This window comes from Suricata suricatta, chromosome 12, assembly GCF_006229205.1.
Source record: "Suricata suricatta isolate VVHF042 chromosome 12, meerkat_22Aug2017_6uvM2_HiC, whole genome shotgun sequence".
NCBI classification, from domain to species: domain Eukaryota; kingdom Metazoa; phylum Chordata; class Mammalia; order Carnivora; family Herpestidae; genus Suricata; species Suricata suricatta.
In genome coordinates this window covers 47,330,103-47,355,346 of record NC_043711.1, presented here as the reverse complement: position 1 = coordinate 47,355,346, position 25,244 = coordinate 47,330,103, and the positions used below count along the sequence as shown (strand labels likewise).

The following is a 25,244-nucleotide window of genomic DNA, read 5'->3' as shown; positions in this document are numbered from 1 at the left end:
GTTGTCTTTAATTTAGCCATCTCTCTGGATGTAAAGTGATAATTTTTGTGTGTTTCTGATTTGTATTTACTTCATGTTCAATGCTGTTGAGCATCTTTTCATGTGCTTACCAACCACCTATGTATCTTCTTTAGAGAAGTATCTATTCAAATTATCCACTTTTTTAAACATTGGGTCATTTGCCTTTTTACTCTTGAATGCCAAGTTTTAATATATATATAGCATATTAGTTTCTCATCACAAAAATGACGTACAGGTATTTACTCCCATCTTGCGGATTACCTCTTCAGTTTCTTGGTGGCGTGCTCTGAAGCACAAGTCTCTCATTCTGATGAAGTCCCATTTATCTATTTTTTCTGTGGTTCCATGTGATATTGGTGTCACATCTAATAACCCACTGATGAAGGTAAGGAAATGAAGATTTATTCCTTTGTTTTCTTCTGAGAGCTCTAACTGTCACACGGATGTCTAACGATCATCTTAATTTCTGTGTATGGTGTGAGGAAAAAGTCCAACTTCATTTTTTTGCATGTTGTCCCAGGACCATTTGATGAAAAGGTCATTCTATTCTCTCCTAAACGAACTGTCTTGGCACCTTCGTCAAAAACCAACTGAACACCAATTCACGTTTGCTACGTTTTGCACACCGATAGGGGTGGGGCAAAAATGACACATCTTGTTGATGAAAGAGGAGGAGGTGCTTATTCATTACTGGTTGAAGGAATGAAGGTCGTCTATGCCTTCTAATAAGGACTAATGCCATTCTACCACAGCTGTGGAGCAGGAAGCTTTTCCCTTCTGTATTCTTCCTCACCCTCTACAAACACCCCCAAAATTGCAAGTGCGCCCCTCCCTGCCACCTTTGACTGCTAAAGAGCGGTTCCGCTCCCTGTCTTCCCCACTGGGTACCTCCCTCTTTCCCACAATCTGGCCTCTCAATCAGCGAGCCAACATTAATGGCATGCTAACCCCGAGACCGGTACCCAGGACACTAAGGATAGATGAGGACCAGCTCTGTGACCAAACAAACTACATCTTTGCCTCCCTATGGCTCAAGTCTCTCCTCATCTTTTTTCTAATTCTTTGGTCTCTTGTCCACGTGCACATGCTTGCTTCTGCCACCCCATACACACCACTGTCAGTCACAGAATCTTCCCCTCTCAGATCTGTCACACCCCATGATCTTGGCTGGATGGCAAGAGGCTGCTCACTCTCTGCCAAAACATTTAACAACTCCACATACCTCAGGATTCCAGAAAGATGTTCTCCTGATACGGTATCAGGACTACCCAGGACTTAAAAGTGTCTTACATTAAACTGTGATCATAACCACAGTAAGTGTCCATGAAAGCCACTTTTTTTCCCCTTAAATAGGTGCCATGCACAGCATGGAGCCCAGAGGGGGGTTTGCACTCATGACTCTGAGATCAAGACCTGAGCTGAGATCAAGAGTCAGACGCTTAACCGACTTGAGTCACCCAGGCGCCCCTGAAAGCCACTATTTAATAGCTTCTTCCTTTATTTGTTTAATTCTTCAGTGACAACTTATACAGACATGGTACCACTTTCTCTTGCTTCACTTTTTAGTTCTTATCATATTTCCTTGCCTTCTACTCTGCCAACCCATCCTACTTCCAATGACACTTTAAGTACCAGATCAGGGATTTCTCAGGTTTAGAGATGGGATGGTGAATTTGATTTCTAGTGATGTAGTGGTATCAGGAATTAGGACTTCAGATTTGCTTGTACTTCATGTTCATGAACTAATGGATGCATTTACGACATATATGTCAGGTTCAATGACACCAAACTCTGCAAGGTGGCTGTGGAACTCCTCCCACAGCGGACCTCCTAATATACACCAGTACAGATGAACAACAGTAAAAGAGAGGATTACTTAAATCTCTACCACAATGTTCCATGTTAGAGTTCATTCCTCTGACGTCTTTCCTACTACTGGGTGTCTCCTCCAAACCAGCTGGAGGTCAAAGTCCCTTGCAGAAAATAAAATGACAGGGCAAGTGTTTTCACCGGTTCAACTGCAGTATGACAAGGAAAAGGTCTCATATGTGATTACAGTGAAAATGCTACATGGGATCAGGGGAAATGAGGGTGTGAGTACAGCATTCTTCTTCCTGGAAGCTTTGTAAAAATGACCTTTCTCCTTTAACTTTCACTGAAAACACTTCAAGAAGCAGGCGGGCTTCTTGAGTCCCCTTGAAGGCTGGGAGACAGCTTTTCTAGTGTACTGCCTTCATTTTACTTTTCACTTATTACAGAAACACGCCATCCTATGTGTATCTATCAGTTTTCCCAAAGTACGTGGACCAGCATTTCGATAACCTTACGCTGAGAGAAGGGTATTGGAGGAAAGCCCATGACAGATCCCAGTCTAGAGGGAGTGAAGATGGGGTCTCCACCAACTGGGAGACACACACACACACATACACACACACACACACACACACACACACACACACACACCTCCCTCCCTCCCTCTCCCTCTCCCTCTCTCTCACTGGCTCATGTGGTGAATCCTTGACTCTCCTTCCCCAGAACGCTCATCATCTCAATTTTCTGCTGCTTTTCAAATTATGTTTAATTAGAGGATTTCACATTCCCTTGTGATACGATATTCATGAGGAAAACTTGCAATTGGAGTGACTGTGAATTAGTCTATTAAGTGCCAGATTTGTGCTTTTAAACAACGATCGAGATTATTGTTATTATCTGCTCTCAATAGTGTACCTCAAGATGCGAGGGCTACCTCAACTGACTTTATATCTGAACTATAAGCTTTTAACGCCTTAGGTCAGGAGCTGCCCCTGCCCCCCATGCATTCCAGATTGTCCTATAGGAAATACAGGGTTCCCTTCCTACAATGGCCTTCAGGGTATGGCCCACAAAAGCAATGTGTGGGGTGAGTCTGAATGATATACAAATATCCTCACTTTCCTAGGTATGAATCCAAGTTCATGTGTACTAGAAAAAAAAAAACTCAACCAATACATCAGATTCATGACTTCCCAGGGTTACATTTTTTAGTAGTTTAAAAACATTTTTTTAACATTTATTTTTGAGAGAGAACGAGAAAGGGCAAGGGGCAGAGACACACACAGAATCCAAAGAAGGCTCCAGGTCCTGAGGCTGTCAGCACAGAGCCCCCATGGGGCTCAAACTCATGAACTGTGAGATCATGACCTGAGCCGAAGCCGGAAGCTTAACTGGCTAAGCCAACCAGGCACCTCCCCCCTCTTTTTTTACGTTGGGTTCCAGCACAGAGCCCAATGCGGCTCTTGAACTTACCACCCTGAGCTCGACACCTGTGCCAAGATGAAGAGTCAGATGGCCAACTGAGCCACACAGACGCCCCTCAGTGTTACATGTTTATAAAATCTATTTAAGTTAGTCAGTTTTAAGAAGAACACTAAGTAACAATTAGTTAACAGGTATATGCAGATATGGCAAAAACTGGATGTGGCAGAACTCAAAGTCAACGCTGACTGGGCTTAAAAGATGGATGTCGTACGGACGCATAAGTAAACACAGCCCTTCTCTTCTGTTAATTTTCTTATGTCATGCTTCTCAAAGTTTATTATAGATATAAATTGCTGGGGTATCTTTTTAGCATGCAGATTCTACTTTTGTACTTCTGGGTTGGGGCCTGAGACTGTGTGTGTCTGCAAGCTGGTGTGTAATGTCAATGGTGTGGGGCCACGGACCACAACTTGAATACCTAGTCTCCTGAACGCTCCCTGTCCAGCATCTGACCTAAAAATGACTGTTATTAAAGGAGCCTTGCTAGCTTCTTAAAGGAGCGGTCATGGGGTGCCCTATTCACTGAGGGTTGAAGAACAAGCTAGAGATGGATAAATAGGGAAAGGGGTGACCCTGGGCACCTCTCACCAAGAAGAGTTGCAGACTTAAAAAAAAAAAAAGCTGGCTGGCCCTGTTACCTAAGAAATACGTGCAAGGCTTTTTAAAATGTACTATAACAAAGCAGGTAAGACTGAAGGAAGTTAACATGGGGAAAAGAGCATTTCCCATCTACTGAACACCAATTTCACATTAGCCCAAATTCGGCGAGTGATTTCATCTGAGACTGATGTGTGCCAGATGTTACGCTGATATATGTGGAGTACCCTGGCATAAACAGACAAATCGGTGAACGGACAACTCAAAACCTGACAGTGCCCTAACTCTCAGTCTGGCTGGTATCCTTGAACCCAAAGTACAAGATGTATGTGTGAATAAGCAGAATGTGGAATTAAATTTTTAGGAAGGTAAAGGATCGTTTTAGACTTTTTTAGGAAACCAGGGTAAACATACCATGAAAACAGGGTTTCAATCCACTTGGCACAGAACCATACTCAGTCAAAGTCTCTCTCCTCAGCAAAAAGAGGAAATCCTAGGGGCGCCTGAGTGGCTCAGTCAGTTAAAAGTTTCTGACTTCGGCTCAGGTCATGATCTCATGGTTGGTGGGTTTAAGCCCCTCTGGGGGCTCTGTGCTGACAGCTCAGGGCCTGGAGCCTTCTTCAGATTCTGTGTGTGTGTGTGTCTCTCTCTCTGTCCCTTGCTCTCTCTCTCTCTCTCTCAAAAATAAACGTTAGACAAATTTGTTAAAAAAAGAGAAATCCTACCAAAATATCCTAATGTACATGCACTCAACAGTGGCCCATAAAATGTCAGACGGAGCAAGAATGTGTATTTTTTAAAAACTGGCACATTTATTCTAATTTATATCAGATAAAAACATATTTAGTATCTCCAACCTCTGCTTTCATAGATATCACTTCTTAGGATGAGGCTTATTTGACTTAAGTGTAAAGAAGGACTTGACGGGCGCTTGGGTGGCTCAGTCAGTTAAGGGTCTGACTCTTGATTTCAGCTCAGGTTATGATCTCTTGGTTCGTGGTATCAAGCCCTGCATCAGGCTCCGTGCTGTCACCTTGGGGCCTGCTGGGATTCTCTGTCTGCCCCTCCCCCATGCCTGCACACACTCTGTCTCAAAAAAAAATTTTTTTTTTAATTTAAAAAATGACTTGAAGAGAATAACAGAAATAATATAAGTAGATATGGCAAACCTCATGATAATGAGACATATACTCAGATGACTGAAGTTTGGGAAACCAAAGGTTCAAGACATATTCTACAAGGAGATTCAGTCTCTAGCTGGATTATCTTCCTGAGTTACCAATGAGCCAGGGGCAAGTCTCTGAAGACGCACTTCTAATTTGAATGTTCGGTGGGGAAGGAAGAGCCTCAGGGTCATCCTGAACTTGATGGACAAAACTCCACAAGGGCCACAACAACGCAGCACAGCCAATGCCCCCAGGACTTAACCCTGCAGAACTCGGGATCCAGGGGCATCTCACATGCAGGCTGTAGGCGGGACCAGTAACTGGCTTTACTTCCTTACTTAAACAGATTTATTTTTGATATTCTTATTTTGGGCTGTTTGGTTGGTACCATATTCCCTTTGGTACACTACTTTACTTTTACTTACTCTACAGATAAATGGTAAGATTTATCCAACCTGGGGTTGAAGGCCACGACAGACCATGAGATGGACAGTTCTCTTCCTCCCTGTCCACAGCACCCATCTGCCCCATTTCCCTTTTCAGCTATACTGGGCAAAACTTGCCACCTTGACTCCCAGACACCAGGAGGATGTGCCCCAGCAGGATGATGGAGCAGAGAGGGCGGGCTCGAGTATCACTAAGAGCGAGCAGGTGAGGACAAAAACAGAGTGACCATGTGTGCATGGTGGTGAGTGGAGGAATAAATGAAAGAGAAAAAAAGGAAGAGAAAGCAGAAGTCTAGCTCTTGTTTCTTATGCTACTGAGGGCTATCCTGAGTTTATGAGAGTTTACCACTGGCAGTTAGAATGCTGGGATCTTGTTAAGAAAACAGAATGCTTTCCAGAGAGTGGCTGTGAGCAACTGTGTCAATACAGACATAGGGACCACTAATCCAAAAATTATTAACACCATTAGGCGGCCATTCTTACTATGTCAATGCAAGTGTGTTTGCACTGGTGACACACAAAGTCTGTGTGGAACATGTCCATATGTTAGAGGCCCCAACAGTAGTAAAGAAAACCTAAAAACATAAATAAAAGCTCAATGCTCATTCTTCTTAGTCCTTCCTCCGGAATACTCTACAGAAGCCAGCACACACTCCAGACCCAGGAAAATCATTACGTAAAGTGTGAGGGCTGAACGGGCAAGCAGTAGAGGAGGGCACATGTAACTTAAAAATACAAATTGGCTAAAAACCTTGAGGCACTTACGTTTATGTTTCCTCCGAACTATCCCCTACTTTACATAATGACCATCCTTTCATTATAGTATAAGATGCTTTGTTAATGTTCACCAGATTAAACTCCTCTCTACCTTTATTTTGGCAGGTTTTAAGTAAGCATTGATTTTGTGATAAGTGTCATGTTGGGTTCCTAGATCAGAGTCTAAAATTGGGATTCATAAGAAGACCTGTGGGTGAGCAGTAAAGGAATATTATAGTTTCTGTGTGCACGTGTCCAAGCAGGACTTTGGTAAGAATGTACACGTGTGTATATGGGTACCTACCTCTCACCCTTAGCCTCTAATTTTTTATAATATAGGTAATATATTACCCATGTGTGTAACAGATTAAAAACACATTATTGATGCATGCTCAACACTTTTGTTAGTGATGAAATGAATAAGCAAATATATTTGGAGGTCACTGCCAACTCTCTGAGAGAGCTGTACCCCATTCTCCATTTAGGGAGAAAGAGAACTGAACAAACGGATGGAAAATAAAATTCCATAGTGTTTGATCTGGGCCTTACATTATCAGTAGGAGCTCAATGGCTACGAGAGAGAGCAGGCAGATGGGTGAGGCACAGAAAGCACCTTTGGGCATAAAATAAAATCAGAAAAACAAAATAAGAGTGTTTAAGAGGCCAGCATTAGAAAATCTTAAGAGAATTTCTGTTCCATAAAAGAGTTTATCCTGGGTTGCGGTGTTAAGAATTCTTCTCTTTCTCTCCATCACTTCTCTGTCGCTCTGAATATCACAGGGGAAGAAAGCCACAGCCTATGGATGTTCGGGAGCAGTGGTTCTCAAAGTATGGCCCTTGGGAACTTGTCAGAGATGCACATTCTTAGGCCCTCCCCCAAATTACTGCATCAGAAGCACGGAGACTGGGGTTTGGCAGTTTGTAGGTCAGCTGGTCCTCCAAATGGCACTGAGGGTCAAAGAGCACTCTTACCAGAAATCCAAATTTTCTTCCTTGTTTGGAGCCTCTTGAGTATCCTCAAGACTAACCAGGTTCTCCTACACTCTGTGGCCAAAGGGTAGCAAACAGATACCTACACCTAATGGGTTATTTTCTTGAAAAAAAATTTTTTTTTAATGTTTTTAATTTATTTTTGAGAGAGAGAGAGAGAGAGAGAGAGAGAGAGAGAGAGAGAGAGAGAGAGACAGACAGCATGAGCAGGGGAGGGTCAAAGAGAGGGAGACACAGAATCGGAAGCCGGCTTCAAGTTCTGAGCTACCTGTCAGCACAGAGCCCGACGTGGGGCTCAAACCCATGAGCCATGAGATCATGACCTGAGCCGAAGCCAGATGCTTAACCGACTGGGCCACCCAGGCGCCCCTGGGTTCTTAATCCTTAATATTCTAATTGTTCACCTTCTTCTATAGATTTCATCTAGTCTCTGCAATAAAATTTTGCACCTCTTACACCAGGCTGGCTATGCTGGCTGATCTGGAGGTAGCGGTCAACAAGAGAGACAGGGAGCCTTCCTTCCTAGAGCTCACTGTATTCAAAAATCTCACCTGCTACCTATGTGGGAGGTGGAAATGCACACAGCGTGATACTCCACTAGTGCTCATTTTAAATCCTACAGCATCACATTTTGTGTGTGTTCATATCACTGCACTTATTACACTGTGTTGCAAGGACCACGTTCCCCATAAGTCTCTGTGATCAGACTATGAGCTACTTAAGGGGAAGAACTAGGTTGTGGCCCTTTATTTAATTCCCTGAACCTATATGGTTAATGTATAATAAATGCTCAGTAGATGTGGTTCAAATGAACAGATGACTCTGACAATAATGAACAGTACTCGAAACTTACTGAGCACCTACTATGCGTCAGAGCCTGCTACATGCCCGTTTCACAGATGGAAAACTGAGGCACACCAAGGTCAAGTCACTTCAGTGGGCAGCCGATACTGGAATGCAGGCAGTCCGGATTCAGAGCCCACACCTATAACCACTCAACAGCAAGCCACCCCCACACTAAATGAGGTACAGGCCATGGCCCAGTGAAACATGTTCGTTCTGCCCCTGCCTTGAGGCCTCCGTTCCTGCTATGTCCTGAGCCTAGAGGGCTGTTCCGTTGTTTCTCTCGATCTGTTCGAGGGTCACTTCCTCACAGAAGCTCTGCCAGACCCACTCTTCTCTCTTCCTTGCTTGGTTATTTTTTTTTCAGAATTTCTTTCTTTTTATTATGTGATTATTTGTTTGTTCTACTTCTACTCTGATGTCAGCTCCATGAGGATGGACTTCGTCAAGTTCACAGCTGCGTGCCCTGCAGCCTGGGACACTTGGCATGTGCCTCGGATTTGGTAAGTGGCGCTGAATGAACAGATGCATGTCAGTACCGTCCAGCGACTTCTGCCCCACTCAGGAGCACATTTCTGCTGAACTCTGGACAACTTCCCATTTTTCCTGGTTGGTTTTCTTTTTCTTTTTGCCTGTACAATCTTCTAATTTATTCAAACACCACTGGATTATTCCAGCTCTTGGTGTCAACTTTTTTTTCTAAATAAAGTAAACCGCCATTTATTTCTCACACTGATCTTTAACACAAGACTTCTTGTTCTTGTCATAAATATGACTCATGTGGAAAAAGGGAAGTTGAAGACAGGGGCTCATATGTACAAGAATGTTTCCATCAATATTTTTGATATAAAAGGTAGACGCATAGCCAGAGATGCCTGTCCAAACCTAAGGTCGAGGATAGTAATACTTTTGGTGGCGTTTTAGCTTTTCTGATGCATAAGCTAAAATTCCACCAGATGACTCAACGGTCCCTCTTGAAAGCAAATACCACATCATTTACACAAACACTTCGCCTTTTCCTTTCCTTCGGTCATAATATACCTTCAAACTCAACATTCACAGCCAAGATGTGAAATACACACACAGGAAAGATCCTTCAAAAATGGACTTCAAAGTATAAAACAAGAAGGAAGGAAGGCAGGAAGGAAAGAAAGAAGGCAGGGAAGGGGGGAGGAAGGGAGTGAGAGGGAAAGAAAAAAGAAAAAAGGAAGGAGGAGAGGGAGGGAAGGAGGGAGGGAGACAGTGAGAGAGACAGAGACAGACAGAGAGAGGGAGGGAGGGAGGGAGGGAGGGAGGGAGAGAGAGAGAGAGAGAGAGAGAGAGAGAGAGAGAGAGAGAGAGAGAGAGAGAGAAAGATAGATCAACCTGGCATTAGTCTGATTTCCTTGACTATAAAAGGAATGAAATTTGAAGGTCATAAAAGTCTGTTTGTTTAGGGAAGGCTTACAGGTAGTATAAATATCATCAGCTACAGTTGCTATGGGGTCTGTTTGTTTACCAAACAAGAATACAAATAGTTACACAAAAGCGGAACCGCATTTAGGTATATAAATGGAGAGAAGGCTTTGCCTTCTGGTAAATCTCCCAAAGTGCCTTCTAAAGCGGTTCCTATTTTCACCTTCCTCACTGGGAAACCTCGGTTTCCCTGCTTCTCCCTTTTCAGTTCTAACACCTCCAGGGAATGTTTTACTCTCAGATTTCTGAGCCTGGTAATGATTTTCTTTTCCCTTTTCCCTGTGTTCATTCTAAGATGAAAAACCAAAACTAGTAGCCCAAGCTGCACAATGAAAACAGTCTTTAGGACTTAAAATGCAAAAAAGGGACAACAAAAGCCATGGAGTGTACAGAAGAATTCTAGTACAGGCATGCATTCTTTCAATTGAGTTAATCCGTGAACAACCACCCAGGAGAGAGAGAGAGAGAGAGAGAGAGAGAGAGAGAGAGAGAGAGAGAGAGTGTGTGTGTGTGTGTGTGTGTGTCTGTGAGCGCGCGTGTGTTCTCACTGACTTTCTGTAATCCAGGTATGTTTCCTGCACCTGAATTATACTTGCTCAGCTCACTGTTTGTTTCGTTTTGGAAAATGAAGGCGGGGGAGGTGTGGGGACCGGAAGAAGAGGAGTGGGTAGGAAACGAGCAAAGCTCTTCCGGAGTATCTTAGGTTGAGTGTGTGTGCGGTGTGTAAGCGTGTTGTAACCCAGATCCACCGTCAGACAAACTGTACTGCTGAGGCTGCTGCAGGTGGAAGCCTTGTCTTCACACTACATCGACCGCAGTCCCCACCAGGCACAGCCCCGACGCCTTCCTGTGAATGGTGCAGACTGCCATATGGATGGAGACACTGAACAAGCTGTACACCTCTTGGCGACATGTGCCCGGGGGATTGTCCCCTATTAACACCACCGGGGCTGCGGCAGTTGTGCTGTGTGTGTGCAGAGGCACCGAGGAGCCCATCACGACGTTATTTTCGAGTACAGACAAAAAGGAGAATCACGGTTCGGAGAACTCTCTGGCTGGCCTAGCTGGTGCTCAATTCCCGAAACGGTTTCCCCAAGGAACGGTTATCTTCGTTACTCACACAGGCAGAAACGACAAGCTGGAACACACATTAACAATCTCCCTTTGTGAGCCTCCACTATTGTTTTAATGAGGAGAATATACTTTATAATATACTTGGGCCCTGACTGATTGCCAAGGGGGGGGCGGAATAAAGAACCTGAGGATGGCTGCACAGACGTGACATGCTCATTTGCATCAGCCAAGCGAGCCTGTCGGCGCAGTGGTGGCTCAAGTGGAGAATACCTCGGAGCCGGGCAAAACAGGCAGCTTTGGAAATCCTGAGAAAGAACCCGGCTCTCACTGAAGCCTCCTGTGCAGTCCCCCCTCGTGGGGCCCTATTACTGGCCTGAAAACACGAGACTGCTACTTGTCACTGAAATGAGCACAGAAGGACGCGCAGGGCTTCCCCACACCTCGTGGCTTCCTGCAGACCCACTGTTCCCCGTTCCACTTCTGATGGATCCCACGTCCGCCAAAGGAAAGTGTTCTGCAATCCAAATTCTTAAGTGAGCATTTGCACACGACACTCTTCCAGGTACACTGGAACATGCTGTCAGGGCTCCCCCGACATCGGTCTTTGCTGTTCTGCCGTACGCTTGCCTTCGCGTCCTCAGGGTGAGGGAGACGTCAGGGAAGCTATGTGTAACTTGGGAGAAGGGATGCAGGACCTGTAAAAGTGGTGGGTGTACCCAAGGGAGCGGGCAGGGGGAAGAAACCCTATCAGCAGGAGCAACTCAACAGAAAAGAATGTCTATCCTACATGATGAGAGAAAATGGGGCTCAAATATTATTTTGTGGGGGAAACTGGGCACATTAGATATAAACTAGCCCATGGGTAAGATGCATATTATATAACCTCCCAAGAAAAAAACATTAAAGTCAACCCAATTTAAGAGAAACTTGTCCAATGAATCTATCTTTCTAGACGAATGATGTCATTTTATTGGGAAGCATGTATCGTTTAAACACAATAAATAGGAAAAGATTTATAGAGTCTAATGATGGTGTGTTATGGTAAAAGCCACTTTATTGAGATAAGATACAACAGTTGCTAGAGCATAATGGCTGAGGTTTTCTCTTTTAATCACCACACAAAGTGGGCAGTCAAGAAAATCCATAATCCTATCCCTCATGGCGTGCCAATATTTTGAAGACTGTCTCCCTCCCCCATCCTAGGTATGAATGACAAAGCAGGAGACGGCCCCATGCCACACTGCCCTGACAGAACCTTTCTTCTTTGCGTCAGACCCAGAAACAACTGGTTTTAAGCATGAGACCAAAGGACTGCAGCTCCTCCAAGCGTGGTGGTCACGAAATACCCGGTAGTGTATCTGCGGGACAGAATGGTGATCGGACCTCGTTGTTTCTTTCTGATATCAACACAAATGTTTTTGCCCTACATAGATAGTCAAAGGACAGGTGTTGCTACCAACGGTCTACTTTGGGGCTAAGAAGCACCTGAATTTCAGGCCTTGGTCATTGGCGATGTGTACTTCTCATTCATGTCCCTTACACCACGTGCCAGGCCATGCCCGGCCTGCTCTTTATGGCCTCCACTTAGGGTCACCCGATTGTCTGCCTACAAAAAGATGAGGCAAGGCGGGAGAGCTGCTCTCTGAGAACCTCTGGAGCTTCTCCCAAATATAGCTGAACAGGTATGTCTGGCCTCAGGCTCACACCCTTGAAGGCGACAGCCTCGTCCTGATCTCGGAGCTTCTCTCCAGTGAGACTATAAGCCAGGAGTCTGGGATAAAGCCGAGGTGGTTCTGATCAACAGCCCCCTTGAGGACGACCCCACGATGGCAGTCGTTGCAAGGACTCTGAGGGTTGGGGAGACCCTGGTTCCAGTCCCCGCCTGTTCCCCAACTAACTGTGTCGCTTGTATGAGTTATACAATTGTTCTGAGCCTTCAAATACCATGGTACAAAGAAGACAGTACCCCACAGAGTTACCGTTAGGATTAAATGAAAAGATCAGGATCAAGGCTTAGGTTGAATCCTTTAAGCACGTGTCCGGCACGACGTAAGAGCTCAGTAAACATTAGCTGCATTATCGTCACCATCATAGTCCAGGGAGCGATACCTTCCAGCAACATCACCTCTAATCTGCAGGTTCACGTGAGAATGGAAAACCACCAGCTCTGTGGACTGAGTGCGTCTGGGACGTTGATCAAACTTTAGAGGGTAAACGCCGTCTTTTCCAATAGTGCCAAAACCCAGGGAAGTGAACCTGCCACCAGCAGGGCTTCTCAAGTCTGAGAATGCCCTGGGGGTCCGGTTAAAATGAAGATGGGTTCAGTGGGGCTGGGAAGGGACCGAAGACCCTGGGTTCCAACCAGCTCCTCCCAGGTAATGCCAAAGTTGCTGGCCTGAAGCCACTGAGTGGCAAGAATATAGGATACATACGACAAATACAAATTCCTGCACCCCGTCACAGATGGGTACAATTGGATTCTCCGTGACAGGCCTGGGGAGCTGTATATTTTTAAAAATACCTGTGAAAATATCATCAGGAAATCTGAGAAACACTTTTCTGACAGCTAAAACCAGAGGAGTTTGTCAATTATTTTCTGTAAATGGCCAGATAGTAAATATTTTAGTCACTGGGAGTCATGTTTCTGTTGCAACTACTTAAGCCAGCTGCTGAAGCAGGAAGGCAGCCACAGACAAGGTATAAATGAATGATCGCTGTTGTGTTCCAATAAAACTTTATTTTACAAAATGAGCAGTGGGCCTGATGTGGCTGGAAGGCCATAATTGGCCGACTTCTATTACAGACCAACTGCCGGAAGGAGCAGTAACGATTCTGAAGACAATTTGGGACCATCTCAAGGCAGGCTCTCCAGAACGCTTTCATGGGAAATAAAGATTTGGGCCCAATGCCTCAAATAAAAAGCAACAGAGAAGAAATCACCTGATTTCCGAAAACAAAACGACAGTTGAAATGAGGAAGAGCCGGTCAGACTAACGTGACCTACAGCTCACTGCTTACATTTCTGGCTGAACAGGCCCTTAAGATGAATATGAAAACGTGTAACAGTTAAAGGCGTGTGAAGTGGAGCGGTTCTACCAGCAAGCTTCTAGAATTTTCAGCAAGTACACCAAGAGCACCAATATTTATTAATCAACACAGAATTTAGTTCCAAAAATAAAAAAATAGAAAGAAAGACATATGAAATGCCAGGCCTGTCCACGTTCGAATTCCTTGCCTTTTGACAATAGTGGGGCGGGAACCACAAATGTTATTGTTCATGTAGTCAAACACATGGCAATATGTCAAGAGGCCACAAATCAGAAACAGAGACTGTGGATCAAGTGAAAACGTCTGAAAGTGCACTAGCCAAGCCAAAGCCTTCAGGAGTTATTTGAAGAGAGCTCCCCACTGTGGAGTGTGGGCGAGTGGAACACGCAAGCAGATGCAATGCACGGGACTGTGTCAACAGGCCGGGAGAAGGAAGGAACGGGGGAGCGGACAGAGGGCAGGTGAGGGGAGAGGCCTGACATGGGCCATCTGATGCTCAGAACAACAGGACAGCCTCAAAGAAAGTAGAGACTGAACAACCATGATTTTGCCAAAGTTGAAAGGAACCTTTTCCACCAGGTGCTTAAGGGAGCTGTGATACTAACATTTAGAAGAGCTTTTTTAAAAAATTTTTTATGTTTTTTAAAATTATTATTTATTTTTGAGAGACAGAGACAGTACGAGCAGGGGATGGTCATAGAGAAAGGGAGGTACAGATTCTGAAGACAGGCTCCAGGCTCTGAGCTAGCTGTCAGCACAGAGCCTGATACAGGGCTCGAACCCACGAACCGTAAGATCATGATCTGAGCTGAAGCTGGATGCTTAACTGACTGAGCCACCCAGGCGCCCCTAGAGGAGCTTTGAATCTGAGCAATGCTTAAGTTAGCAGACATCTACTCACGGAGGCTGAACAGAAAGCAAAGAGCTGGGAAAGGTCAGAAAGAGGAATCTTTTTAATACAGACTAGAAACAACAAGAGAAATAGGATAAAGGACGTATGAGGTGTTTGATGCGGAAACGCAAGATACTCGAAGGCGCCGTGCAAAGACGGAAGGAGAGAGAGTTTGCTGTGTGTGATTCCAGCATGGGGTTCATTACTGTGCTTTACGTTCTGTTTCGGATTGTGAGTGGCTTATATTCTGCAAATCCCACCTGCCCCCTGCCTTCACGAGAGGCCCAGTAAATACCAGTATTTGCTGTGAAAAGAGCAAACTCTGCTATTTTCCTTTAAGACGTGATTTGCACACAGTATGTGAACTCAGCCTAAGTTTTGTTGGATTTAAATTAAATTTAAACTTTATTTTAGGAGTGCCGATCTTAATTTATCATCATTAAATATTCGCTTCTAGGTTGAATGGAAACCTCAGGTGCTGTTTAGTAAGACACAGGCTTGAATTTGGATCTTGGATAGGCCGCGAAGCAGTTCTGTGACCCCACGTCAGTTATTTAATCTCCATGACTCAATTTCCTTGTCTGTAAAATGGGTCTAATAATCCCTACCACTTCCCGGCAATCACGAAGATAAAATGAGACATCACTCCAAACACAAGCGTTCATCCAGTGCATGGGCACAGCGAAAGAACTGATTAAATGTGAGTTCCCTTCCTTTCCCTAGTGCGCCATCATATAATGTGATATTTAGAATTTTAATTCAGGCAATTACTTAAGTAGTAATTGCTATTTGTATTTACATAGCTGCTTTGATCCAAGAAGCTCAAAGGGCTTTACTAAATTTAGCATTTTAATAAATGTTTCATTTGCATTCCGTTGATTTTGTTTACCCACACCAAAACTTGGTATTTCCTAAAGCAAGACAATCAGGCAAGTGAAGGAAACAAGATCACGGCCTGATGCTCACAGGTATCCCAGATCTGAACTTCCTCTCTGGTCTAAGAGGTCTCGGCTCCCTGGTCCTCGGGAATAAAATGGCAGTGAGACAGGTGAATGTGCCTGCTGCCTCTTCAGCTACCTTTAGCTCCTGCCTGCTGAACTTCACCCTTGCCACGCTTCTCCCAGCCGCTGGCAACTGAGGGATGTTTATTGCACCAATGAATTTATATATAATCAGCACAATAAACACTATTAAATCGCCAGAAGAGAATCAAAGCACGAAGCACGGTGCCAGTACTGAATTCTAATGATGCTGAGTGTCCGTGACTGCACAGGGGCAGGATCTTAACAAGCCTTGATTTGAGCGTTGGCATCCGCCTCACAAATCACATGGGCCGCTCCTCCCCTAACAGTACTGAATATTGATAAATGTCTCTACCCTGTGCAACAGGGAAGTGGGTTTCTATTGGCAATCTTTCCCAAAGTGTGTTTTTTCCCTTCTCTACACTCAAGGGTTTACCCTGAATGATTTAATTATAATTTTCCTTGTGTAAGACAAATTAAAGAGGAGAGTAGGAGTGTCGTGCCAAGCACATTATTTATCTCCTTAACAGATTGCAGCTCACCAGACCCCAGAGCTGCTGCTACAGCGGCTGCTCAGAGGAGCCCGCAAGACGCATAGGGGCAAGCGGGGGGGTTGGCGGTTTCCAAGTGACATAGAAAGACGCGGCCTTGGTGAGACTGTCAGACATCTGACTACTTTTAAAAAAAACAAAAACTCCTATGATGCTGCCTTTTTCCAACACATTCTCAACACAGAACATTCCTGAATCCTTTTAGGAAAGATTCCTAAGCTGTTCACCTGAGATGGAGTTGGAAGGGCTAGATTATTATTCAGTGCGACAGACGCTCCTGCTTGTTCAGCTCCCAGGGGCTGGGGCGGGGGTGGGAGGGTGGATAGGATGCTCCACTGAAATCAACGGAGAGCCCGCAAAGTTATGGGTTTTCAGATGCACTGGCAAGGAAGGGGGGACACTTCTCCAAGGGACCCCTGCGACAAACGTCCAGTCAGTGCTTAGGTGAAAACATATTTCTACAGTGATGGCTTTCTTACCATTTTCTGCTGAATGGGATACCACGTTGAAAAATCAATCATAACGCAAAACCAGATAAAATCTCATTAGAAGTACCTGTATGTAGGTACACAAAGCTGGCTAATAAATGAATTTTTAATGATCAATTTTGTAAGTTTGTAACTTCTGAATTATCTTTAACCAAAGGTGCTCCCCTCTCTCGTCTACTACCTTGGACTAAGAGAGGCTCAGTAGAATTTTCTTTTAATTCAGCCACTGCTAGGAACCTACCCTATGACAGGAACTGAGAGACCCAAGATGTTAAGGAGGGGCATATAATGTCCTAGTTGTTACTTCTTTACGTGTTTACATTCTTCTATACGTGTACAACTAGAAAATTCAGCCGTGGACAGCCAGATTAAGGATCGGTAGAACCCAAGTTCTTTCCTGATCCATGTTCTAATTTCGGCGTATAGCATAATGAAGATTAAGCCCAACTGCTGTGCAGACAAGGAAGGATCATAAAAAAAAAATTCCAACAAATGTATCCTCCTGGAATGAGACTGCCCATTAGGTCCCTTTACTTTCAAATACCCCTTGAGACATGAAAAGGGCTATTCTTCTCGCACCTGCCTCATTGCTAATCTATCACCTGACTGCAGATATAGACCCTTTCAGAATGAAACTGAGCACAGTGCATCTAAACAAGAAGAGTTTTCTGTGTCACAGGAAATCTGTGCAGGCTCCACATGGCTGACAAGATTGCAACAAATACCTTAAGTGCATCGGTCGGCATTTTGTAGCGGATGGCCCATTCTGCCTATGGATAAAGATGTAATTCAATCACTCTGCGGTAAATGGACAGCATCAACCTCACACACCAATGCAAGTACACCAGGGGACAACAGCCTGGAACCTTTCCTTAAGAGCTACTTAAGGTTTAGTATTTTTTTTTTAATTACAAAGACACTTTGAGAGACAGTAAAGCAGGAGGTGAAGACTGGCTTCCAGACATACAGATCCATCCTCACTAGAAACAACAGGAGCCACATTCGGCCCAATGGCCCCACACAGATGCTTACCATCCACCATTCTATCCTTCAAACTGTCCCGAACAGTAAATTTAAAACCTTTTACTTCCCCTACATCTGCCCCAGAAATTCCAAACTGATCTTAAAGGGATAGTAGCAAGTTTTGGTTGAAACATAGATCATCCTCACCTCTCACGTTTTTATGCTTGAACGTGACACACATACACATAGGCACAAATATTCACATAGCAGTTTCTGTGATTACTGATCTCGAAATGGATAAAGTGTTGCTGGTAGAAAGATACAAATCTAATTAAACCCGTGGGCTTCTTAATGCTCGGTATTTCACGAAATATATGAAATTATATTTGTAATTGCTTAAGTGAAAAATATAATTAAGAAAACTTTCACCAAGTCATTTTTATTAAAAAGAAAACAACAAAATGCAGAATTTGTTGTTCCTGCTGGAAGTGACATTTACTATCACACATTACTTTGAATGTCTCTCTTCCTCTGTGTGGAGAAGCTGGGCATACGAAATAGATGGGAAACAGTTTAAAAATAGTACACTGAAAATAAGTTTTTTTAATTTTAGGAGCATTATATATACTCTACTTCTGCAAAGCATTCAACAGTAGTATTAACGCTTCTGGGTGCTAAGATCCAGTAACAGGAATTAAGAGCTTCATGTTTTTAGACCTCTTCTGCTCCCTGATGGACTCGGGAGATCTCAAACAAACCTGGCCCCATCTACCATTCAAGGGAATCTGAGGGCAGCTGTAAAATACAAAGTCCTCACCTCCAAATGGGAATACAGCAACTGAGACAGCACTACACTGCTCTTGGAAAGTGAGGACTTTATTTTTTTTAACTGGTGTGTTGACACACAGACTGCGTGTGCATCGACACAGACCCCTTCCATCTCTCCATCCTTGAAACCTTCACTGAGTGTTTACTATGATAAAGGCCTTCAAGGAGGGCAGTACAGAGTGGCCAAGTGCCACCTCTCCTTGACCTGTGATTCGTGGCAGCCAGGACCAGACTCTGCGACTCCCTGAAAAGGTGTTTCGAGCCCAGGAGTTCAGCTGGCAAGGGGTGAGCCACTGGCTCAGGAAATCAGCCTGGAACCCTTGAAACCAACCCATGCAGTGAGAAACTAACTCTGCCTGCGCTCTTGAGCTTAAGGGTAGTCCTACATAAGTGCTAATTCCATGCTGAAAAGGTGAAAATAATTAGATGCTTCACACCCCAACCATATTGAACACATTCTTAAGTAATTATATGCACATTCAAGTCACATGGATCCAATTAGGAATCGCTGAGATATGGCTGAACAAGGCCACCCAGCGACCGCCTGCGTGAGACCCTCTTCTGGCCACAGCTCAGCCGCCCATTCCTACCTTTCCCTTTTGGGGGTGTGGACTGAGAGCTGTCCGTTGGTAGAGGCATGTGGGTTCATTATTAAGGAGGTCTTGGAAGGTGCAGAGGAGGAGACACATGTCGTGGTCAGATCCAAACTGCTGTGATTGCTGCCTGCGGTCTCTTCCGCGGTATGTGCGCTTGTCACTTCTTTCCAGAGCTGCTGCAGTTCAGTTGGAATCATGCCTGAAACAAACAAATTGGATAATTAAATCAATTAACAGCTAATTCCGTCCTCTTCAAACAGTAATTAAATCAAAGAGTCAGTAAACAAAGCCTAGTGTTAGGGTTTTTTTTTTTTTGTTTTGTTTTTTTTTTTGGTGTGTGCGTCCCCCTACCCCCAACTAACGCAAATACGGTAATAACAACCGTGTCCTCCCACTGAACAGCCCAATCGGAGGGCCCTCCTCACACATAAAAGACCTCTGGGCAAAGGATTCTAAACACAGGTACTCTGCAAAGATGGTACACTTCCACCCAAACTCTGGTTTCTAGATTTTTGCAAAGGAGCTAGAGGTTAACCATAGTTCTAGACACAAAGAAAGGCTCAAAAGACATTTGTTCAACTCTACTATTCTGACTACAGGAACCCCACAATGAATAATTTTTGCGCTTAAGTCTTAAATGATGACAAATAGCTTTGTTATTAAATACAGTTTTTATTAATCACTTTTAGACATAAATTATGAATTCATATCGTCTTCCTGAAATGCTTTTCAACTTTTAGCATTCAAATTGATTATACTATGATTATTTCATTAACACACCTATCTTCCTCATTAATTTTGGTTGCTAGTACCACATGCTTAATTGATGGATGTGTCTACTGCAAAACTGTGTAACTTTTTTTTTTTTTACAAGTAACACTATTATTACTGTCATTTCTTAGATCAATGCTAATGAACCGTTGTAGAATAAAATGCAAATGTAAAGTAAATTTGGAGTAATAAAGTTCTCCTGTTTCTTAAGGGGGTCAAAATGGACAGGGGTCTTGAGCAGTTAAGTGTCAACCAGTATCTTCCCCAAGAGGTGATACAATCAGCATGTCGATTCAGTATCGTGGCCTCACGATCTTTCTTTTAAAGGCAGACATGCTCCTACAGCCCGGGATTTCCAAATCCCGCCTCAATGCCCAGGCCAGTGCACACAGGAGCAGAAGAAGAAGGTTCTATGGGGGAGCTCACAACACCAACCAACAAAAAAACAGCCATTCCTTCCAAAGGACAGCTAAAGGAAGTCATAAGCCCTGTACAGCATAAGGCCATTCAGTCCCCATTAGAACTGGATGTCTGGATTGCCGTTCATTGTTTCAATCAACTATAACACCGCTAACCTAGAAAGCCTGCCATCTTCTGACTATGTAGCAGCACCCGGAACAGACGTGTTTCTTACCAAACCTAAGGTATTGAATTAAAAAAGGAGGCTGTGTGCATTATATTCATTTGAAACACATAATAAAAAATGCCAAGGTCTAAATTTAATTTATTTTTGTCATTTAGAATACAATGGATAGATAATCATCTCAACGTGATCAGCCAAACATCTTTACTTTGCTAAACTGTTAAAGATTTTAATTATGCCAGCATTGGAGAGCACTGGTCTAATGAGGCAATGGACTCCAGAGAATCCGAGTGGTTAAGAACTGTGAAATGAGTCTGATAGGATTTTTTTATATTCACCGTGGATCGTTTGCATATCAAAGAGGAGTAAATTATTGCACAGCAGACCAATAACCTTCCCCGCCTTTCTGAGAGGAGCAGTAACAAAAACAGTTGGTCTCTCCTAACGGTTCTCCACGAAAATGTTCAAATGCTCAAGTATTTGCAATTAATATATATTATGAAAGGAGGCTTCAAATGATACATTAAGTGGTCAGATAATTCTTAGAACGCATCCTCGACAGCCAACTCGGTTTTCTTCTTCCTTCATAAAAATCAAATGCCAATTATGTTTTGATGGATTTTGTCCCAAATGAGCATTTAGTTATTAGGCATATTCAATTATTACTTGTCCCCTGAAATTAAGCCTCAGAGGCAAATTAAACAAAGGGAAAGGTCACTACACAATTCCGTGTCCGGTTCTGCTGCATCAGGGCTATTATTCTCAAACACCTTCCGAAGTGACAAGTGGGATGTGTTTGTAGCTAACAGGCCTGCCACTGAGGTCCACACACCAACAATTACCTGGGAATACGGCTGGCCCTCCGACCACTGTTTACTCAATTGAAACAATAGTGAATAGGCCTGTCTGTTGATGATAGCATATTGATATAAAGCCACACAAGTCAACACCTATTTTTATTTTCCACCGAGTAAATACACATGAAAAGAACAAGCTGCCTATTTTTCAACTCAGACTAATTGATTTCTGGGTCAGCTGCATGGGAGGTGAAAAAAATGGGAGAACGCCATTTCTAACAACTGTGTTAACACTTTCCCTCCAAGAAAAGCGGAACTTTGAAGTTCTTTGAAAAGCAAGCCGCTCCGCCAGCCAATAAAGACAAAGGCAAATGTCTTCTTACACTTGTTACACCTAAGAGTATATTAATGTTGCTACTCCACTTCCCTTTTATTCCAGTGGGCTGGCAAATGTGTTCTGTCACTCAGAGGGGGAAATGGTAAATAAAACAGCAACTCACTGACAACAGCCACACTTTGGGGTCAAATTTGACTGTGATAATTACGTTTAAGAACATCCTCATCTGATTTACAGAGAGGCAGTCAAATCACTCTCCTCCATCAATGCTACACCTCGTTCGTGAGGTTAAACTGTTACTCTGATGCGTACTATCTACCAGAGGATGCTGTTACTTGACAGCCACAACCTCGTGATAGAATTAAGACAGATAACAGGCAAGCTAGTCACTCATCAGACTAAACAGTAATCAATTTTCCAAAAAGCATCACATTTCTGCCAATGTGGTAGAAAGGAATAACAGTACCAAGTTAAATTCATGTCATCTTTAGTTCCTATTTTAAAAATTAAAAGGTCAGAATATTGAAAATATATTTCTATACAGAATTACTGGTGCTGGGAGGTGGGAGAGAACAGTGATTTAGAGGCCTCAAAACACCAGGGAGGAAAAGCCCATGTGCTAATTATATAAACCGGAGAAGACTATGCAGTACTCCTAAAAACAACAAAAATGGCCTTCCATTTCATAATATAAAGCCTTCAGGCAAAAAAAAATAAGGCCTTCAAAATATTACTCTTTTTCTATCCATACTTTCATATTCATACATGTTTAAGTGAAGGATCAAGGCCATGAGCAGGTATGTAAAAGAACCCCGATGGCCACGTCATGAAGCGGCCACCACTGGCATTTGTAACACGTCACCCCTATGCCTTACTCCATTTCTTTTTCCAGAACAACCGACCCCTTCATTATAAAAGAAAATGCAGACACAGGCTTAAAAAATGTATGTTGTGGGGACAGTTGACAGATTACTGCTCATGGAACTCAATTTTACAACCCCAGGTATCACTGGCTCAAAGACAAACAGAGTTGATCAACCTTTTTTTGTCCTTGTACATCCATACCCAGGTGACCATGTTCAAGCAAGCAGAAAGTGGATTTAAACCTCATAATGACATCAGTTTTAAGCCATCATGTCTCTGATAAAAAAAAATTGTGTTGTAGTCCAACATGACTGAATTCTCCAGCCACTTTAGGTGAGTGGGTAGAAGAGACAAAACCAGGCTCCGGACTCCACGAAAGATAGCAGACAATGGTTAGCTCTCACGTCACTGCCAGAACCAGACTCCAGAAACACTGGATTTACATGTATGTATCTTGGGCCCACGTAAGGGCCCCCCTTCAATTTTAAATATGCTTCTTCCTAATGGTGCAAGGGCTAATAGTTATAGCAGACTGCTAAGCATATCAATCAATGCCATGACTAGTGAATTACCTACTGGTGTTTCTGATATGTTACTGCAGAGATTACACTTCATGCATCACCACATTCATTTCTTTCACATTACACATGAGCTTGTCTTGTCACTGCCCAATTGCCCTCTTTTGGACAGCTTAACTGATGTACTATAACAATGAACCTTAGTGAGCAAACTTAATAGTACAGGAGCAGTGGGAAAGATGAGAGGTTAAAGCCTGAGTCCATTGGGTGTGTCAGAACAGCCGGCCATGTTTCCAACAATAAACCCGAAGGTGTAATTAATGCACCTTGTAACATTTTGCAACCACAAAAATGTACTGGGCATGTGTCCTTTCTTCTCCCCTCCTACTGCTCAGTTACCAAATCTTCTATTTTGAGAGCCATTGGAGATCTGATTAGGTACCCAGTGGTTGATCAGTAATGGCAAAGAAGGGAGGAGGGCCACGTGGGCCAAGAGAGGGAAAAGCCCAGTTTCAGCACTGAAAACATAAACAAAAACCAAAAAAACCCCAGAAGTAAAAGAAGTTGGGTGTGGCTGACTCGAGAAAGATTCAAATGGAGACATGCCTCTGGCCCACGTGACACCCGAAGCTACTGAACAAATGAGCAGGTCTTAATCACTAGGAAGGGTAAAGGAAGCTCCCCATTTTCAACCCTCTTCGGAAGGTAAAAGAATCTAAGACCCCACAGAATTAGTTGCCAGTCTTTAAGGCTCAAACAGACATCCAAGCGTTCAGAATTACAAAGACTGGGGGCCTTGAGAAGGCAACAGAAATGTGCTGCACAACGACGCAGAGGGTGAAGGAACGGTATCTCAAAACGCAGCGGGACACTTTCTTCTTTCCTTCCAGACTTTCATTCTTCCTGCCTCTGAACAATCCACTTGCATTCGCACTGCACATGTCCAAACGTTGCCTAACCCACGAGGATGCCCTAAAATGGCCAGAATCCTCCTCTCTTTCTGATGTCCAACACCCACTGTAATAACACGTCAATGGCTTTTCAAAAGAAATTTTGAAATCCATGAAATCTTGTCCCTTTACAAGGAACTCTAATTTCTGAAGGGCAAGAGCTAGGAATGCTACCTGTTCTAATGAGTGAAGAACTGAACTTGCTCAAAAACCAAGAGATGTGGGGCACTTGGGTGGCTCAGTCGGTTCAGTGTCTGACCTTGGATCTTAGGTTGTGATCTCATGGTCTGTGAGTTCAAGTCCCACATTGGGCTCTCCACTCTCAGCCCGGAGCCCACTTCCTAGCCTCTGTATCTCTCTCTCTCAAAAATAAATAAGCAAACAACTAAGAGACGAATGCAAACATTGAAAACACGAAAAGCCAACCAAAGAGATGCATCTTGGCAGTTTATAGGAAAATAAACCTGAATTTATCCCTGGAAATTAAAAAGTGGCATTTTGAAAGCCTTACTAAGCTTTAAAACAAAACAAGTTACAGAACATGAAATATACCTCAATGTGGCTAATAAAAGCCTTCAAGAAAATTCATCTGTGATTCCCAGCTGACAAGGTTAGGTCTGATTAAAAGACTACATCCAAGAGGGCACTGCTTTCTCTTACTCCAAGAACTCACCAACAGTGGGATTCGTCGGCTACTGCTTGTCATTGCCCCCCCATGTCTTCACTCTGGCGCCAACGAGCCCTTCATTGTGGTGACCTCAGGCAGCCTTGTTCCAAGATGCCAACAAGGCAGCTTGTTCCAGATGGACCATCCCCTCCCCAGTGAGTAGACTGAGCACACTCCCAAACAGGCCCCACCTCTGCCCCACGGTGTTTGTGGAGCAGCATGGGATGGCCTGGGCACGAGGGCTTACCTTGGGCGAGGGGCTGGAGGGGGAGGGCGGGCTGCCCGGGCTGAATCGTGAGGAGGCCTTGGCGCTGCAGAGATAGGAGGTGCTGCTGCTGTAACTGTTGCATCTGCAGAAGCTGCTGCTGAAAAGCCAGCTGCTGGGTAGCCACCTGCTGCTGCTGGAAGAGACCAGGAAGAAGGAGTTGAGGTGGCTGCTTCCTGAGGACGGTGCCATGTGTGGGTGTCTCACAACACGCTGTCACGGTCAGACACTGATGCCAACGGGGGGCTGGCGGAGGGCTCCGCGTCAAGGCTGGTGCACCGGGGGCACCTGGGGGGCTCAGTCGGTTGAGTGCTCAGGTCATGATCTCGCGGTGTGTGAGTTCGAGCCCCGTACCAGGCTCTGTACTGACAGCTCAGAGCTTGGAGCCTGTCTTCTGATTGTATGTCTCCCTCTCTGCTCCTCTCCCGCTTGCACTCTATCTCTCTCTGTCTCAAAAAT

At 44.0% G+C, this 25,244-nt stretch overlaps 1 protein-coding gene across 9 annotated transcripts in view; it reads right to left on the bottom strand.

The window, feature by feature from the left end:
• FOXP1 (forkhead box P1) overlaps positions 1 to 25,244 on the bottom strand; it is a 383,317-nt gene that overhangs the window by 64,358 nt on the left and 293,715 nt on the right. For 8 of the 9 annotated variants that reach the window (XM_029918730.1, XM_029918734.1, XM_029918735.1 and 5 more), the window contains 2 exons: positions 24,768 to 24,921; positions 19,028 to 19,232 (listed from right to left, as the gene is read on the bottom strand). In XM_029918730.1, the coding sequence (XP_029774590.1) occupies positions 19,028 to 19,232; positions 24,768 to 24,921 (359 nt within the window). The remainder of the gene's footprint in view (positions 1 to 19,027; positions 19,233 to 24,767; positions 24,922 to 25,244) is intronic. The other variant, XM_029918733.1, reaches the window with a different exon arrangement.